At 39.3% G+C, this 17508-nt stretch overlaps 2 protein-coding genes across 2 annotated transcripts; one reads left to right on the top strand and one right to left on the bottom strand.

Annotated features, from left to right (window-relative positions):
• Positions 1 to 10206: 10206 nt before the first annotated feature.
• LOC131004822 (probable calcium-binding protein CML13) lies at positions 10207 to 10754 on the top strand. Its single transcript, XM_057931577.1, has one exon. It carries the CDS (start codon positions 10306 to 10308, stop codon positions 10741 to 10743), a length of 438 nt encoding a protein of 145 aa, XP_057787560.1. The 5' UTR covers positions 10207 to 10305; the 3' UTR covers positions 10744 to 10754.
• Positions 10755 to 15540: 4786 nt separating this feature from the next.
• Positions 15541 to 17508, bottom strand: LOC131004810 (histone acetyltransferase of the MYST family 1-like). Its single transcript, XM_057931566.1, has 5 exons — positions 17488 to 17508; positions 17025 to 17186; positions 16529 to 16622; positions 16162 to 16304; positions 15541 to 15675 (listed from the first exon to the last, which is right to left on the bottom strand). The coding sequence occupies exons 1-5, from the start codon at positions 17506 to 17508 to the stop codon at positions 15541 to 15543; spliced, it is 555 nt and encodes a 184-aa protein (XP_057787549.1).

The following is a 17508-nucleotide window of genomic DNA, read 5'->3' as shown; positions in this document are numbered from 1 at the left end:
CCAAGTTTTCAGCTCTCTCCAAGCCCAATAAATTAATAGGCTAGAAATATCATTGTTTCGACAAAGGGTAATTATATACACAGCCCCCATTTTACTCACTATAGCCTTTAATTAAAAAAAAATAGTAATAAATAGACTGCTTTGCCCCTGTAGCCCCCAAAATTAAAACTCCACCGATTAAAAATCTATAAACATAAAAATACGACAAAGAATTTTAATAAAACTTACAGCCCCAAATTATTAGAAACCTTCAAGAGATTCCTTCAAAAAGAAACGTGCAAAAGAAAATTGAAGAAGAACACAATTCCTTGAAAAAAAAACATATATTTTCAATCGAATAGGTAGTAACTGCTCTGCACAAATTGCCTTTCTCTTACAACATTTATCCTATCAAATCATTACATACAATGATACAAGGATGCTCTTTGGTGAATAGATACTTCTCGATTGCAAACCCGATGTAGAATAGGATATAGAAAGCTCTGGTGAATTTGGGCTCTACCGCCTTGTACCGCTAATTAGACATCTGGTTGTGGTAGAGAGCTCCAACGAAATTCCAGAAATTCCATCGTTGGCGAATTTGCTGAAGCCCAAGTTGGAGAGGGCGTCACAGTGGAACGATCAAGAGTTTATGTCGTCGCAATTTTTGACGATTTCGATGTTGAATTGCTGAGGGAAGTCGTAGAAGTCGACTTTTCTGTGTGGGATTAACCAATTTCTCTTCCACATTAATTAGGCATATCTGCTGCTGAATTGAAATTTTATTAAAGAAAACGGAACCTAAAAAAACCCAAAGAGAAGACCAGGGCCGGGCCTCATTAAAACCTCAAATCGAGGATAAAGAGTACCCGTCTAGATACAAAGAAAACATTAAAGAAACAAGGTGCGGCGGAAACTGAGCTGAGGAGACTTCGGAAGTTCCGGCCGTACCCTCACCCCCAAATCTCCCCGGTTCCCACCAAGCACCGAAACAAACAACCCAGGACAAGCTATCGCACCATGCGAACAAAGGAAGAATGTACATCATCGAAAACCAGCTGAGCAATCTCAGGAATATAATGAAGCCAAAACCCTTCCTGCGAAAAAGAGGAAGCGAGGTAATCGGCAACTTGGTTACCTTCCCGGTAGTTATGAGAGCAACGGAGGTTGTAGTGCTCCACACCTTTAAGCGCCGCCCGCCATCTGCTCCGAAAATGCCACGGGACCGGAACCTCACGATTATTGAAGACATTAACAACGTATGTTGAATCAGATTCAATCCAGAGGTTATACCATTGATGAGCAGCAGCCCTCTCAAGAATGATAATAAAAGCAAAAAGTTCCGCCTCAAAGGCAAAACCGGCTCCTGCCGAAAAGTGAAAGCACGCCACCACCGAATTAAAGGCATTTCTGACCACACCACCCGCATGCATCACCGAAGGATTACCCCTAATGGACCCGTCGATATTGGCTTTGAGCCAAGAAGGAGAAGGAAGGGTCCAGCCCACATCAATGGTAATGGTGATCGGAGCAGGGCGCGGATTGCCTGCAACAGCAAGGCGACGAAGGATCCCAAGCTCAAACACCGAGTTCGCCATGCTTCCTAATTTAAAATTGCTCGCAGCCTCCAAAAAGGAAATCTTAAGAAGCTTCATCAAAGCATGAGGTGAGGCCACAACATTTTGAAAAATAGATTGGTTACGAGAGTACCAGATACCCCAAAGAATTGTAATGACGCCCACACGCCAAAGGCTTGTCACCTGCGCACTTGCATTATAATTCATAGCAAAGATAATGAAACTGCCAATATCATGAAAAAATGGAACCTCCATCTCAAACCATGAGAAAAGAAAACCCCATAAAGGCTTAGCAAAGTTGCAACCCCAAAAAAGATGATCTATATTTTCCTCTGCATTGAGACAGAGGCTGCAAATGTTAGGCCCAATGAAACCACAACGTTGAATCGCATCCATAGTAGGAAGACGGCCCAAAATGATCCGCCAACAAGTGATAGAACGACGCACCGGGATGAAAGGTGCCCAAATCCACTTCCCCCAATCCACCGAAGGAAAAGGTGGAGCGAAATGATCAAAGGCCAAAGAAGCCGAAATATTGCCAAACCGAGAGTGCACCCAAGCTCGTTCATCTTCCATATCCCCAGTCGGAAGCGAGATAATGTCGAAAGCAACCTCCAGAAAAGCCACCAGAAACGAATCAGTGAGATGCCAAATATCATCAAAATAAAAATCTGACACTTTGTGCGTGAGAAAAGGAGCCATGTAGCTCGGAATACGTAGGCGCGAGGAGATCTTATACCCGAGCCAATTGTCATGCCAAAAAGAGACGGAATCTCCTCGTCCAATAATACAGAATGTATCCTGCACGATCTGCTGAATCGGCTTACGAACACCAAGCCAGATAGAGGAGGAAAACCAACGGGAGGAAGGACTTAACATCGGGGAGAGATAACGCCGGCGAAAGAGATCGAAACCAAGGGTTCGTTCCTTTATGACTTGCCAGCCCAATCTGAACATAAAGCTGTTGTTGATATCAGAAAAGCTCTTCACACCTAAACCACCCCTCAGCTTAGGAGCGCAAACCCTATTCCACGCAACCGAGGAACGAGCCTTTGACGTGATACACCCAGTCCAAATAAAAGAGCGACAAGCTTTATCAAGCTCATGAAGCAGCTTAGCCGGCCATTGATAAATAAGCATGCTATGAACTGCTGAGCTCTGAATCACCGAAGCCACTAAACAAACTCGTCCAGCCATAGAAAGTTGCAAACCCTTCCACCTAGAGAACTTCGACAGAATAAAATCTTTAATCTTGACCAGATGAGAAGCCGAGACCCGGCCAGGGAAAACAGGAACCCCCAGATAGGTGAATGTAAGGAAGGCAAAAGAAAAATGGAGAATACGCCGAAGACGCCTCTACACCTGCGTAGGAACCCCCTTACCAAAATAAATAGTAGACTTATCGGTGTTGCAATGTTGGCCCGAGACTTTGGCATAAATTTGCAAAATAGAATTAATCATGATACACGAACGTTTAGAAGCGCGACAAAACAGCAACACATCATCAGCATACAACAAATGCGATGGGAAACACAACTGGCGAGACATTTGCATCTGTGAGATAAAACCATTATCAACCGCGTGGAGAAGCAGTCTACTCAAAAGATCTTCAGCAAAACCGAAAAGAATGGGAGAGAGAGGATCTCCTTGCCTCACTCCTCTGCGACAAGCAAAATAGCCATGCACCACTCCATTAAACATGACATAAATACGAGCAGAAGCGAAGATAGTTTGAATCCAATTTCTGAAGACCGTAGGAAAACCAAACGCCTTGAGAACCACATCCATGAACTCCCAATTCAGAGTATCAAACGCCTTCTTAATATCCACCTTCAAGGCCATATTATTCCCTTTACGAGACCGATTCATGCAATTAACACCTTCTGACGCGAGCAAAATACCTTCATGTATCGACCGTCCCGCCACAAACCCGAACTGATTCGGCGAGATAATGTCAGAAGCAAAGGTATTAACACGCGTAGCAAGGATTTTCGTGATGATTTTAAACAAAAAATTTCCCAAGACAATAGGTCTATAATCAGAAATAGACACGGCGTCATCCTTCTTAGGAAGCAGAGTTAAGAAATTGGAATTCAAACCCTTAGGCAAGTAATGTCTCTGGAAAAAACGTTGCACCGCAGAGATCACATCCGAACAAATAATATCCCAAGCAACCTGAAAAAATTTACCACTGAAACCATCCGGCCCAGGAGCACCGTTGCCATTCATGGAAAAAAACCGTTGCCCGTATCTCATCCTCCGACGGGCAACAAATGAGCGACTCCCCTTGATTCTGAGTAACTAAATTAGGAACGTGCGCACTAATCCAAGATCGATCCATATCCGGGGTAGAATCAGCAAAAAGATCGACGTAAAACTGAACCACATGATCAGCCATAATCGTGTGATCATCAATCAAAATGTCGCCAATGCGAAGCTGCTTAATGTTCAGACGAGATCTCCGCATCCTCACCATATTTTGATAGAATTTAGTGTTACGATCCCCATCTGAAAGCCATTTGATGCGACTCTGCTGTTGGAGAAGAGAAGCTTGACGCGAGAGCATAGTGTTAATCGAAGCTTCAAGCTGTATCTCGTGATCAAACAACTCCTCCGTGTAGCCAGAAACCCCAATAACATTCTGAAGGGAGGTTAGTTGCTCATATAAACCAGACAAAGCAACGTTGAAATTTCCAAAAGTCTCTTTATTCCAAGTCTTCAAGTCTTTGCGCAGCCGCTTGAGTTTGCGCATTACCCGCACCATAGGGCAACGAACATCAATCTCCAGAGACCAGGAATGTTTCACCAAATCCAAAAAGCCCTCGTGAGAACACCACATATTCAGGAAACGAAAATGTTTTTGAGCATGCACCTGAGAAAACGAACAATTGAGAATAATAGGTGAATGGTCAGAACCCACCCTCGGAAGAACACGATAACTGATATTATCCCAATAATCAGAAAACGAAGCGGAAACGAGAACACGATCTAAAACCGACTCCGTGGTGACAGGAAAGCGACGCCTATCAGTCCAAGTGAAAATAGGCCCAGCAGATACAGGCTGAAAAAGCATATTATCATCAATAAAATCCCGAAACTCCCGACAAGCAATATTACTAGGATTACGCCGACCCCTACGCTCATGTGCCCCCAGTAGAGCATTAAAGTCACCAATGACAACAAGGCTACCAGTAGAGTAGCATGCTAAATCTTCCCAAAGTAAACGACGCGAGATATAATTACAACTCGCATGTACAAACGCCGCAAAGAAAGAGAACCCCGGAATCCCAACCTCAAGCACCACTGCTTGATCCGAGGAAAAGACAACTTTAGTGTTTACTGTCGGAGAAGCAAAAATCCAAATATTGGGAGCATGCACGCCTCTATCATTTTGATGCACCGGTCGGACATTGATTGAATGCCAAAAAGAAGACTGTGTACGATTAAAAGACGTCTTGGGCTCAAAGATTCCAACAAGTGAAGGGGAATGAGTAACACAATGATTGTGTAAAAGATTACGGGCAGTAGAAAAGCCCCTAATATTCCATGCAAAGATATTCATTGTAAAAACAACATACCATCGTCCTCATTACGAGGATTATCATCACGATGCGCAGCCTCTTCCGCGTCCATAATATCACTCCAACGTTCGCCAACCACCGCATCCATAATTTGCAAAAATGGTCGTTGGGAAGAAGTAGTATAAGCATGCAGCGGCATACCATTAGCATTGGCTTCACGGACTAAATTTAAAAAAGCCTTGGGCCGGGCATTAGGTGTTTCAGCTCTCTGTTCATCTTCAGCACGCGCAACCCGTTTTGCATCAATATGGCGCCGCAAATCCCATTGATCTTCAGAGGAAAACCCACGATCAAAGCTTGTTGCGCTGCCCGTATTACCCTCATAAACATTGTCAGCAGGAGGATCTGATCGAGAACCAGACGCATTGGAGTTGACCCTAGCCAAAGCTGACGAGAGCCGACTCTGAGCGTCCCTAACAGAAGCCAAATCAGGTCCCAATTGATCTTGTGTAGCCAAAGGAAAACCCACTCCAGGTGATTGAACTAAAACCTGAGAGGGAGAATTGCGCCCGACATCTGTTTGATGAAATTCCCCAACTGTAGAGAGCAATTGAACCTGCCCCTTAGCCAAAACCGAGCAACCATCTTTGGCCGTGGGTGTAATGGTAATAGCTAAATTGCCGTCCGTTTGATCCTGAGGTAAGCTGTTTTCCCTGGCCGAGGGAGAGAAATCCACCCCAGTCTTTTGAACAACTTGGGTATTCCCAGCAGAAGAGTGTAACTCGGGCTGATTCTTTGTATTTTTAGGAGATGAAATACCCGTTTTAGGAGCCTTGTGCCCGACGTCGGCCTGAAGCGGTCGCTCAGTTTCCTCATAAATCATCTCCGTATCCGATTCCTCCCCAAGAACCTCAAAACCATTCTGACTAGTGGTGACAGGAGCATTAGATATATTATTCCATCGTTGGGTTTGACGCCAATGTTTTTTACCTTGCACCGGACGAAAATCATCCTCTAAAGCCGCAGCAGGAGGAACCGACGCATGAGTATCAGTAGGAACCGAAGTAGAGACCTTGTTGGTTACCGCAGTCTCCACAGAGCTGGGGTCCTTAGGCTTTCGACTACATCTATCCGAAGAATGTCCGACCGTTTTACAAATACCACAAAAATATGGCATAGACTCGTAACCAAATTCCACCTCCAAAGCCACGTTGCCACGTGCAACCGAAAGGTGAGTGGGAGTAACCTTAGAAACATCAATCTCGACCAGGACATGCGCGAAGTGTCCTACAGCAGCAGAAAAAGTAAGACCATCAAGCTTAATTGGCGTGCCCACCGAACGTGCAATGCCCGTAATAACTTCCGGATGCCAACATTCATGCGGCAAGTAATAAATTCGGAGCCAAACAAGGGCAATAGTAGAAGACTCCTTATACGGATCAAAAAGAGGCGTCCAATCACGGATGCGAATAAGTCCAACGGAAAGCTTCCATGAAAGTTTGGAGCGAGCAGTAAGCATATCCGATTCCCTACTAAATTGAAGCGTAAAAAACCCTTTTCCCAGAGTGACAACGCGAAACCGGCTATCCAAACGCCACAAAGACGAGAGTTCCTTCTGAATATCCGAAGAAGTCCGAGGAAGACTACCTTTAGGTAAAAGTAACTTCGCATGAAGCGCAAAACGAAGCTCATGCAACTGTTGTTGATAAATAGAATCAGGAATATGTAACACCATCTTTTCCCCAGTAGTATGCGGATGGAGCGCACAAAAATTTTGTGCTAAGACATCAGGGGGTTTCGGCGAAAAAACCCTAGCCGCGGAGGCGTAAGTTCGTCGAGGGTTAGTAACAGGCTTACCCTTAATGATTGGTGATTGCTCCTGAGGGGTAGAATTCACCGGCGAAATAGTCTTCCCAATATCAGATCCAGGGAGGGTCGATCTAGGGACCGAAGCATCAGCAGAGATAACGTTCGGGACAATAACCAATTCACGGGAAAGGTTAGGCGGAACAGAGGAAGAGGAAGCCATGAAAACCATCCCCGGAGAAAACCAGGCAGAGATAAGTCAAAAGGTAGATTTGAGCACTGTATCAGCAAGATCCAACCTATCCGAGAGGGGCGGACGTGTGGGAGCTGCGCTGCTGGTCTGGGTCGTCTTCTCCGGATAAGGAAACGCAGCGGAGGATCCTTGAGAAGAAGAGCAGACGAGGTGCTGCAGCTAGGCGTAATCGAGGTCGCGGTGGAGGTCGGTCAAAGGGGGATCCACCCTAGCCGAGAGGGACGGTCGTTGGGGAGCGGCGCTGCTGGTCTGGCGCGGCTTCGCCGGAAAAGGGACCGCAGCGGCGGTAACTAGCGAGGAATGTAACTAGCGAGGAAGACAGTGCCGGAGCAGATCGCGGTGGAGCTTGCCGGAGCAGATCGGAGCTCTGCACTGCAGCAACGGCTCCAGGCTGCGGGACGAGCAGCAGACGGCGCGGCTGAAGGCGACCTGGATGGCGTCGCTGCTCTGAGTCCGCGGCGAGGTAGCTCCGAGCGAGGATCGCGGCTGAGTCCGCGGCTGAAGATTGACGCAGCTCTGAGTCCGCGGCTGAAGGTTGACGCAGGCCGAAGATGGACGGAATCGAGGTTCCAGCTCTCGATCGGTACAGTCAACTGCGGCGGCAGTTAAAGCAATTCTTCGGTCAAATTTGCTTCTCTCCGAAGAGAGAGAAAATTAACATTTCGAATACAGAGATAGGGTTCCATTAATTAGGCATATCAATCATGGATAACTGGGGTATTTGGTTTTCCAGTTCGTTTTATGGATTGAAAATAGATTTTGATCTTCAATTTTGTTGGGGCTATACATTTTATTGTATTCTAGCGTATTTTTGTATCTTTAGAATTTTAGTTATTAAAATTTTAATTGTGGAGGCTACAAGGGCAAAATAGTATATTCATTAATATTTTTATTTTTTTTTAAAATTAAAGGCTACACTGAGTAAAATGGGGGCTACATATAAAATTACCCTTCGACAAAAAGGAAAAGAAAAGAAAAAGTAATATCCCCTCAATTTATTTGGGGCGGTCAGCCCAATCTAAAATGGGCATTTTTCTTAGGCGGACCAAACCAAGTAACCATAAAGTTTTGTTTTCATTCTCTTCTTAATTACTAATACTTTAGTGATGAGATCAAAATTCTATATATCACTATTTTGTATGGAGCTTTTAAGTATTGATAATATTTTGATGATCATCATTATAATCATAAACTAATTACGATATTACCAATCATATTCGTGAATTTAATCTATAATTGATGATGCATATCTGAATGTCAATTTATGAATAACATTTTTGAGCACCTCGCTAACTTAGTCTTTGGAACCTTTCGACGTGGTTAAGGGTCAAAGGTCAAAATGCTTTTACAACTATTAGTATCAACCATAACACTTGTCCCCCCTAAAAAAAAAAACTACTTGTCCTTCTATCTTATTATTTAATTGAAATAGCAAGATATTAAAATTTTTTAAAAAGGAGGTCAACAATTTATAAGAAAAAATAATTTATTTCTCATTGAATTGTTTTATGATATCACCTAATTTCAATACTCCGAGTTGGATTTACGTCAGCTACACGTAAACGAGGTTTAGCATGCATCGAGTGATTGGACGTGGTAAGTTAAATATATAATCTATATAAAAAAATGATTTTCTAAATCTACGTATGCTTGAGATATAACAGTAATTGTAGCATTCTGAGTACATATATCTATTTGAATATAGTATTTTTTTTTCTGTATGTTAAATATTAGTAAGTTAGATTCTACACAAAATATATGGTCCATCTCATATAATGAGACAAATTGAGGGAATATAGAAGCAGTCTGCAGCATTCCTCAAGGATGCATTCTCTTTGCTTGAAAATTAATCATAAAAAAGAAAGAAAGAAATTTTTATCACATTTTACTGATTTTCACCTACTTTATATCTCATATTCTTTAAGATGAGAAAAAAAAATATGTCACCCTTTTCCACGTTTTCTGCAAACTTTTATTACACTAAGACTCTATGATAATATTATCATTAACTAAAAGGCTACTCAATTTTATTTTTATCTTAAAAAAATACTACTATTTACCTCATGTAACATTTGAAAAAAATGGTTTATATATATAATACTCCCTCCGTCCCTGAAATAAGTTCCCCTTTTTCCTTTTTAGGACGCCCCCAAATAAGTTCCTCTTTCTTTCTTTCCATTTTTGGACAACTACCCCACCACTAATGATACTTTAATTATTTATTCTTACTTTTCACTTTTTCACCACTCTCAATACTAATTATAACACTTTTTCACCTTTTCACCACTCTCAATACTAATTACTAACATATTTTTCTCCATTATCAATACACTTTACCATTTTTCCTTAAAACACGTGTCGTCCCCAAAGAGGAACTTATTTTGGGGACGGAGGGAGTATGACTTTTACCATTTCCATTCTCACTTAGGGTGCCTCCAATGGCACCTTTTTGTAGTTTCTTAAATTTGGAGCTACCGTTGGAGGAAGGAGGAACCAGTTTCAACATAGAAATCGAGGAAACCAGGTGCAAATTTGCATGCGGGCCCCTTTTGTACTTTTGCCCTTTTCATTTTTATTTTCCTTTTCTTTTTGCGGCTAATTCACCATTTAATTGTTTATCATTTTCATCTATTCGCCTGAGTGTTTTGTTCTCTTTTTTTGTTTTTCTTTATAATAAAAGAATAAACGGCTAATTTTTCAATTATATTATTGATTAAATTATAGTATGTCAAACGGCTAAATTTTATACAGCGACAAAATTTTAATTTCAATAATGTAATTTTAATTATTATTTATAATTATAAGTCGATTTAATTTTTAGATAATTAAAATATAAAAGTTTAAATTAAAAATAAAATCAAAATACTAGAAAGAGTATATTCATATATAAAGGAAGTGTGTATTATGGTGGGACCCTCTAAAAATAAGAAACTTGTCTATTGTTAGAGTAGATGTTAGATAAAAAAAGTAAGTGAGTTTCTAAAGCTGATGTAGCAGTGATGTGGCAATTTAAAAACTAGAAACTGGGATCATTGTTGGAGGTACCCTTAGTTTGCGCAATCATCGACAACATAATCAGATTTCTCTCTCGAAAACAGAAACTATTGAGAGGCTTAGGAATTGAATCAGACAATAGCCAACCGCAAAAGAGAGCAAAAGATCACGAAAAATGGGGCTGACTGATGACCAAATAGCATCGATGAAGGAAGCGTTCAATTTGTTCGATGCTGACAGCGACGACAAAATCTCGACTTCCGAACTCGAAATCTTGATGCGTTCCCTCGGCGGCAACCCCACGCAGGCGCAACTGAAATCCATAATCACCGAAGAGAAACTCACCACGCCCTTCGATTTTCAGAGGTTCCTCGACCTCATGTCGAAGCACTTGAAGGTGGAGCCGTTTGACAAACAGCTCCGTGACACCTTCCAGGTCCTCGACAAAGAGGGGACCGGTTTCATCGTCGTGAAGGAGCTCAGGCACATCCTTACTAGAATTGGTGAGAAATTGGAGCCTGCCGAGTTCGACGAGTGGATCCCAGAGGTAGATGTCGGATCCGATGGCAAGATCCGCTACGAGGATTTCATCGCTCGCATAGCCGCAAAATGAGAAAGGTGAAATTTGAGGAATTGTTGAGGTTTTGCATCGTGAATTTGATTTGTGGTCACTCGTTGATCTTCATGATATGATATCCCTGCCGTTTTTGCTACTTGTCTATTTTGCATGATGATTATGGAGAGTTGTGTCCTGTTTTGATAAATTCGATTTGTTTTATTTCATTGCAATTTACCTAGTATCTCAATTATACTCCAATATAGGATTAAAAAAAAATGAGGAAAGCCTAACATGCGATGTGTCATGTGAATATTCTTTTCTTTTCGCCATATCAATGGAATTCAAGAATACATTATTTTACAAACAAAGCAGGCTAACATTTTCTCCTAGCCTTAAAAATTGGGGGATTATCTTTGTGGCTCTGTGGGAATCCACTTGCTTCTCACTCGTATAGTTCGTACCTTCACAGCTTCACCTCTTTAGAAATTAGCGAGAGAATTAGACTAATTTTCCCTTTGCCTCTTTAGTTGTGGTACGATGTCAAATATGATATGTATCCATGCAGCCTCTTATTGGGATTATGATTGTTGTTCCCCATATTATATTGCGAAATTAGGAAATATGCTTTTTATGGTCTGCAAAATCCATCAATGGAAGTGATTTCTAGCCTCAAGTTTACCAGCTCAACAGATTCCACAATTGGCACATTTGGATTGGATATATATACTAATGTCACATGTTATATCTTCATGCTCTTCTATTTTTGTAGATGCACGACTTGAGATTGACATGTGTCAATGTTGCATATGTATGCCCTAGTCCTAAGGGTTTCAGTTTGGGATATTGGGAAACTCATCCTGTATATTAATTTGGAAAATCAAAATTTGGTTGATAAAATTTTGAACAATATATTGTCAGTGGACACAATATAGTACCCCCGATCTGATATTTGGTTGAGTGAGCCATGTTTGGTATGTAATTTGTAGTATTAAGTTGGATGTTGTGCCTCGACATTGTAGCTGCCCAGGTCTAACTAATGTGATGATTAGATAGAGGCTGCTGAAGGGAAACATGTTCTCTGCTAATATCTTTCTTAATAAAAAAGAAAGTGCATGAGCCGTGTTTGTGATCACTATTATTATAGCAATAAAAACTGCAACTAAACAGTATAATTGTAGCACATAAACAGCAAGCAGAGTATCGTATCCACAGGGACTATTATGACAAATCACCTTAAGTAATCCTAACTAAACCCTAGTAATATTCAGGCAATCACAAATAAGAATGAAGTAGATAACTTAAATCAAAACAAACCAAATAAAATAGGATAGAAAACTCAATTAATAAAAGACAACTGATCCTAGGGCAGTAAATTCATTAACTAAATCTATGCAATTAATCTATTAATCCTATGTACCAATTTAATCCAGTTATAATATCAATCACTCTCGCTAGAGCAGCAACGATCGTAGATTAGTAAATTATCTATCTCCGTTAGGTCTCAAGAAAATCTACTAACTCCCAATAGCTCCTAAGAATATCTCCCTATGATCCACCTATCTCCGCTAGGTCTCAAGGTTAAAATCATATCATACATTCCTGAATCCGCTAAACAGTTATCTCCGCTAGGTCTCAAACCGAATAGCTAAACATGCAAACTATTGATCAGATAATTCACAAGAAATTAAGCACCAGAAATTATGAATCATAAACTGGAAGGCACAAATGTATTAACAAATAAATCACATAAATTCAATCAACTATTTACAAACCCTAGAATCAGCTAAACGAAACTAGCCAGACATAGCAAAAGAAAGCATAAACATAATTAAAAAGAAAGCAATAATAAAAACTGAATTAGATAAAACCCGGAATGAATGTTGAATGACAGCTGAAATCTTGCAGGAAAAATAAAGCTAATGTATGGAAGCAATAAAATTCTAAGTCTAAAAATAAAAAGAAGAAGAAAAGAAATAAAGAGAGGTAAAGAGATGTGTCTATTAGGTCAGGAAAATATGACCTATATATAGGCACAAAAGATAAATACAGTACAGAGCTCGAAAATACTGATAAAATCCGAAAATCCCGCAAAATCCCGAAAATTCGGAAATTCCCGTCGGGTACTATTCACTGCTGCGCGCGACTTTCTTGTTTCGGCCATATCTTCCTCGTCCGAACTCGGATTTGCGAACCGTTTGCGCCTACGAACTCGTATCGAGACGATCTACAACTTTCATTAAGAGCATTGGTCCAAATTCGAACTCCATATTTCTATAAAAATCATCAAAGTACGAGCAAGTAACATATTTCACAAGATAAAGCAATTTAAGCACAAAACAATCATCCAACACTCAATTTCCTATAAAATTTACATCATAAGAACACTAAAAACAATGGAAACATGAGTGTTATCAGTTTGTCTCTTCTTTTTGGTTTCACTCCCAGAAGAAAAATCGATATTAGTTATATGGAATTTTTATGTAATATAATAATTGAGCGATCTGTCTCGCAACAGTTGTTTCTTTTTCTGGGAGCACTCATATGCTTGATTCAAATTTCAGATGCTTATTGGTTTAGACAGCTTAAGAATTGTTTGATTGTGTGATTAAGCTGCATGCACACCTATGATGTTGTTGCAGGTGAGCGAGGATGATGGGTTCTCGACTTTTTAATAGTTGAAGTTGGACCTTCGTTTTCTTCTCTTAGAGCAGTCCTATATTTTTCATGCTCATGTGCTTTTTTCAAGCCGTCAAGATGCTAGTCTTTATTCCGTGTGGCCTGAAAAATTGAGGCATCTCTTTAATTTCAGTACTTATAAATTTGAGTTGGTCCTTGTTTAACATGATTTAGATGTTCTCTGCTACATACAGTTGCTCACACTACTAGAAAAACGCTCATAGATAACGGATTTTATCCGTTATCTATGAGCAAAAAAACCGTTGTGTATAGTGGTGTTATCTATTCTATACGTCATACACAACGGTTTCAAAACCGTTATGTATAGTAGCATAGATAACGGTACGATGCGTCATACATAACAGTACGCATCCGTTATCTATAAAGGTTATACATAACGGTTTTTCACCGTTATGTATTAAGATTTTTCCGTTATGTATTAATTTTTTTTTTTATTTTTTTTATCATAGTTAACAGTTTTTTGCACTTTTTATAACGGTTTTAACCGTTATCTTTGATAGAATACATAACGGTTGTTCACCGTTATGTATTAAGATTTTTCCGTTATGTATTAATTTTTTTTTATTTTTTTTATCATAGTTAACAGTTTTTTGCACTTTTTATAACGGTTTTAACCGTTATCTTTGATAGAATACATAACAGTTTTTCACCGTTATGTATTAAGATTTTTCCGTTATGTATTAATTTTTTTATTTTTTATTTTATCATAGTTAACAGTTTTTTGCACTTTTTATAACGGTTTTAACCGTTATCTTTGATAGAATACATAACGGTTTTTTGCACTTTTTATAACTGTAATATATTTTTTAAAATTTTCCTGTTATGTGTCTCGAAAATTAAATTAATAATTCTAAAACAACAAAATGACATTGCCATCGATAACATATATTATATAGCATCCAAAATATTCATACATTATCATCCAAATATAATAAATATCACATAAATTTCTGTCTGCATTGCGAAGATGCTAATTGCAATTGCGAAAATGGGAATGATAACAGATTTATATCCCAAGGCAAGGCCAAATATAACATTCTCGACAGCACCCGTTCTGCAGGAATCAGCAACATCTTGTACAGGGCTGTATAGGGAAATCCCAAAATCAAAGGAGCAAACATTAACCAAAAGGAAAGAACAAATCAAGCTTCACAAGTATAAGGGAACTCCATATAAGGGAACTCCATCAGAGTAAAACAAATTGCACCTGTAAGCTTTGCTGGTGTAATATTCAGTGACAAATCCAATGATAAGTCCAGCCCATAGCCCAACGCATACACAGAGGAAGAGTTGCCTGCAATACATAATTAAATTGATAAGTAACGCTGATTACTATTGTGCTCTGCTTAGTTTTATGCCAGATATGGATCCAAAAAGCAAATAAAACAGAGTAAGAAGAACCACATGTCAAAGAGTTATCAAAGTCAAACAAGGATATTCCCAAAGCAGTTAAACTCATCACCAATTGAAGATGTCATCCATCACAATATGATCAATTAAGTTAATGATAAAGGCAATAACAGCTAAGAGTAGTATCAAGAAGATGACCTGTGTTCCACGTAAGTACATATGTATGCAACATTTGTAGTTGAAAACATGTAAATATTAATAAATAAATAAAATAGAATGGGTCAAGTATATACCGAATGCATGAGGTACGCATCCATGACGTTTGAATCTTCTTCCAATCCTTTGAGGTAAAAAGGCTTCTTGTTACAGTGCATAATATCATAATAGCTGCTGCCTATTAAAGTAAACCGTTGAATCACAAATGGCATTAGGAACACATTCACATTTAGCATATAAAGTGTTAATACAAAGAAGTAAGAAAACATGTAATTTTAAATGGAATATGTATGGAAGACAAAGGAAATTGTCCAGCCAACCACAATGACATCTGCCTCCCACAAACACACTCACCAATAAACCAAGAGTGAAAATTAAAAGACATGAGATAATGAAAAAGAATACATTTTCAGAACATCCAAATGAAACCAAGCTTTAAGGTATTCTATGACAATCTGATATGAAAAATTTGCACAATTCAAGAAACACATTTTCCCCTAAATAGGATGCACTGAGTCAGAGAAACAACTGATGTGTAAATTTTGCAAAAGTTTTCAGTTCACATATGTCAACGAACATACTACCAAATCACTCAGAGCCACGCCTCAAATACTGCAAAAACTCAGTTGCATTATGTATTTGACATCGATATTGGATTAGCTCTAAACTTTGAAGCGTGGACAGAATATCCTCGGCTTTGATGGCTGTCATGTCACTGAGCTCCTGGAGAAGGCAATCATACAAAGAAAAGTAACTATGAAATGAGAAGCATTGAGAATCAACGGGGAGAGAGTCAAAATAAAACAAGGGGTACAAGGGAAGAGAAAGTTATGACTTATTGGAGCTAAGACAACAAGTTTCAATTCGAGCAGCTATATTATCAGAAAACGAAAAGAGGTCTTCTATCTTAAGTTATGATGATACAGCCCAATCCATTTGAAAGCTTCAAGAATTAGGCACTCCGTTCCCCGCTGCAACGTGGAATATCATACTTCAATATTTTATTGTCAGAATTTTTTGAAAATATCTTGCCACTACTAATTGTTCCATCCACCTTTGTTTACAATATCTCAGAGCCAATATAAGTTATAGTGGAGATTACTAGATTATGAATGCATAGAGCAAATACAAATATTATGAGTATCATCATGTATGAGCTCTACCAGCGACCATAGTTTTAAATTTGATAGAACTAGTTTAAATGCGAACCTTGATAGAGATGTTGCCCTTCTGTTTTTTCAGTATATCTAGAAGTACACGTGTCCAGTATCCTCGGTAGCTTAAGAGTCCTAGGTCTGATAGTGGCCGTTCGGGTGTCCCCACTTTACCTTCCTTCTTTGAAAGCTCATATGCTGTACAGATGGTCAGAGTTATCACATGCAATTTTTATAGAAAAATAAATCCAAATGGCAATAAATATTTCCCATTCCTACAGTTCATCATGCTAGTATAAAAGATCATGCCAAACGGTAGTATACACAATGATTATAATACGTGTCCAACGCCAATGTATTTACTGCAATCAGAATAATGGCATGCAACGAACTGGACTGATGATGATAAACGAGAAGCTTACAGAAGGCAATCAGGAATTTTCCATAGCCCTTTCTCTGATAAGGAGGAAGAGTGAGAATGCAAGCTAAATTGTAAGACTCCTCCGAGTGCTTTTCCTGCATATCATGTGAATCCAAGAGAAGTTAGGGGAATAATGAGAACTTTTCTTGGGCTACTATTAAGAGTATGGCATCCTCGAGTTTAGAAATGTCAAGCTGGCACATCCCTAACAACCGATCATGCATCATGTGTTAAAAAGTTTCATTGCACCTATGTCAAAAGTAGGAAGAGACAACAGCTCTTCTTCTCAATGATAAATTTAAACAACAGCACAGGAAGAAAAGTAATGGGAAATGTCAAATGAGTATCAAGCTTGTATCCAAAAATATTAATTAGTTCAAAAGGCTTATATGTAAAAGTGGACTTGCAATATGTTAATAGTTAACTAGAAAAATGCCAGTAGTAATATATAGCTAAAGATCAGGCAAACCCTGAACACTAAAAAGTAAAAAGATTACCTTTGAGAAGTAGCCCACCATATGGCATCCTTTATCATCACATTCACACAGCACATAGAACAGAAACAGATCGACATCGTAGTATAGGGTCTTGTGATCAAGAAACAATTTAGCCAGATAGCAAAGATTTTGCCCGTACACCTTGTTCTTTTTTCCATCAACCTGTTTCCATGCATTTCAAAGTTAGACAACACCTTTTCCTAATAAGATCCCAGAGAAATGTCAGGCTAACGGTTACAGCCCAGCCAACAAACCAGACAAAGTCATGAAGATTTGAGTAAATGCAAGGACAATAATACATATGAAGAACTAAAAGATGCTGGATTTTTCTTATTGGCCTCATTCCAAAAATACAAAGGTTAGGGAAATCCAAATCAAATACGACCAAAAAAGTGTACAAAATGACTCACCCCCTTGTGGTTAGCAAGTTCCAAAAAGAAATATGTGGGTAAACTTCAAGTACATAAAAATATTTAGCAGCCAT

The sequence above is a fragment of the Salvia miltiorrhiza genome, unplaced genomic scaffold, assembly GCF_028751815.1.
Source record: "Salvia miltiorrhiza cultivar Shanhuang (shh) unplaced genomic scaffold, IMPLAD_Smil_shh original_scaffold_462, whole genome shotgun sequence".
NCBI lineage: Eukaryota > Viridiplantae > Streptophyta > Magnoliopsida > Lamiales > Lamiaceae > Salvia > Salvia miltiorrhiza.
Note: the sequence above shows the minus strand (reverse complement) of the source record. Positions and strands in the feature narration are given on the sequence as shown.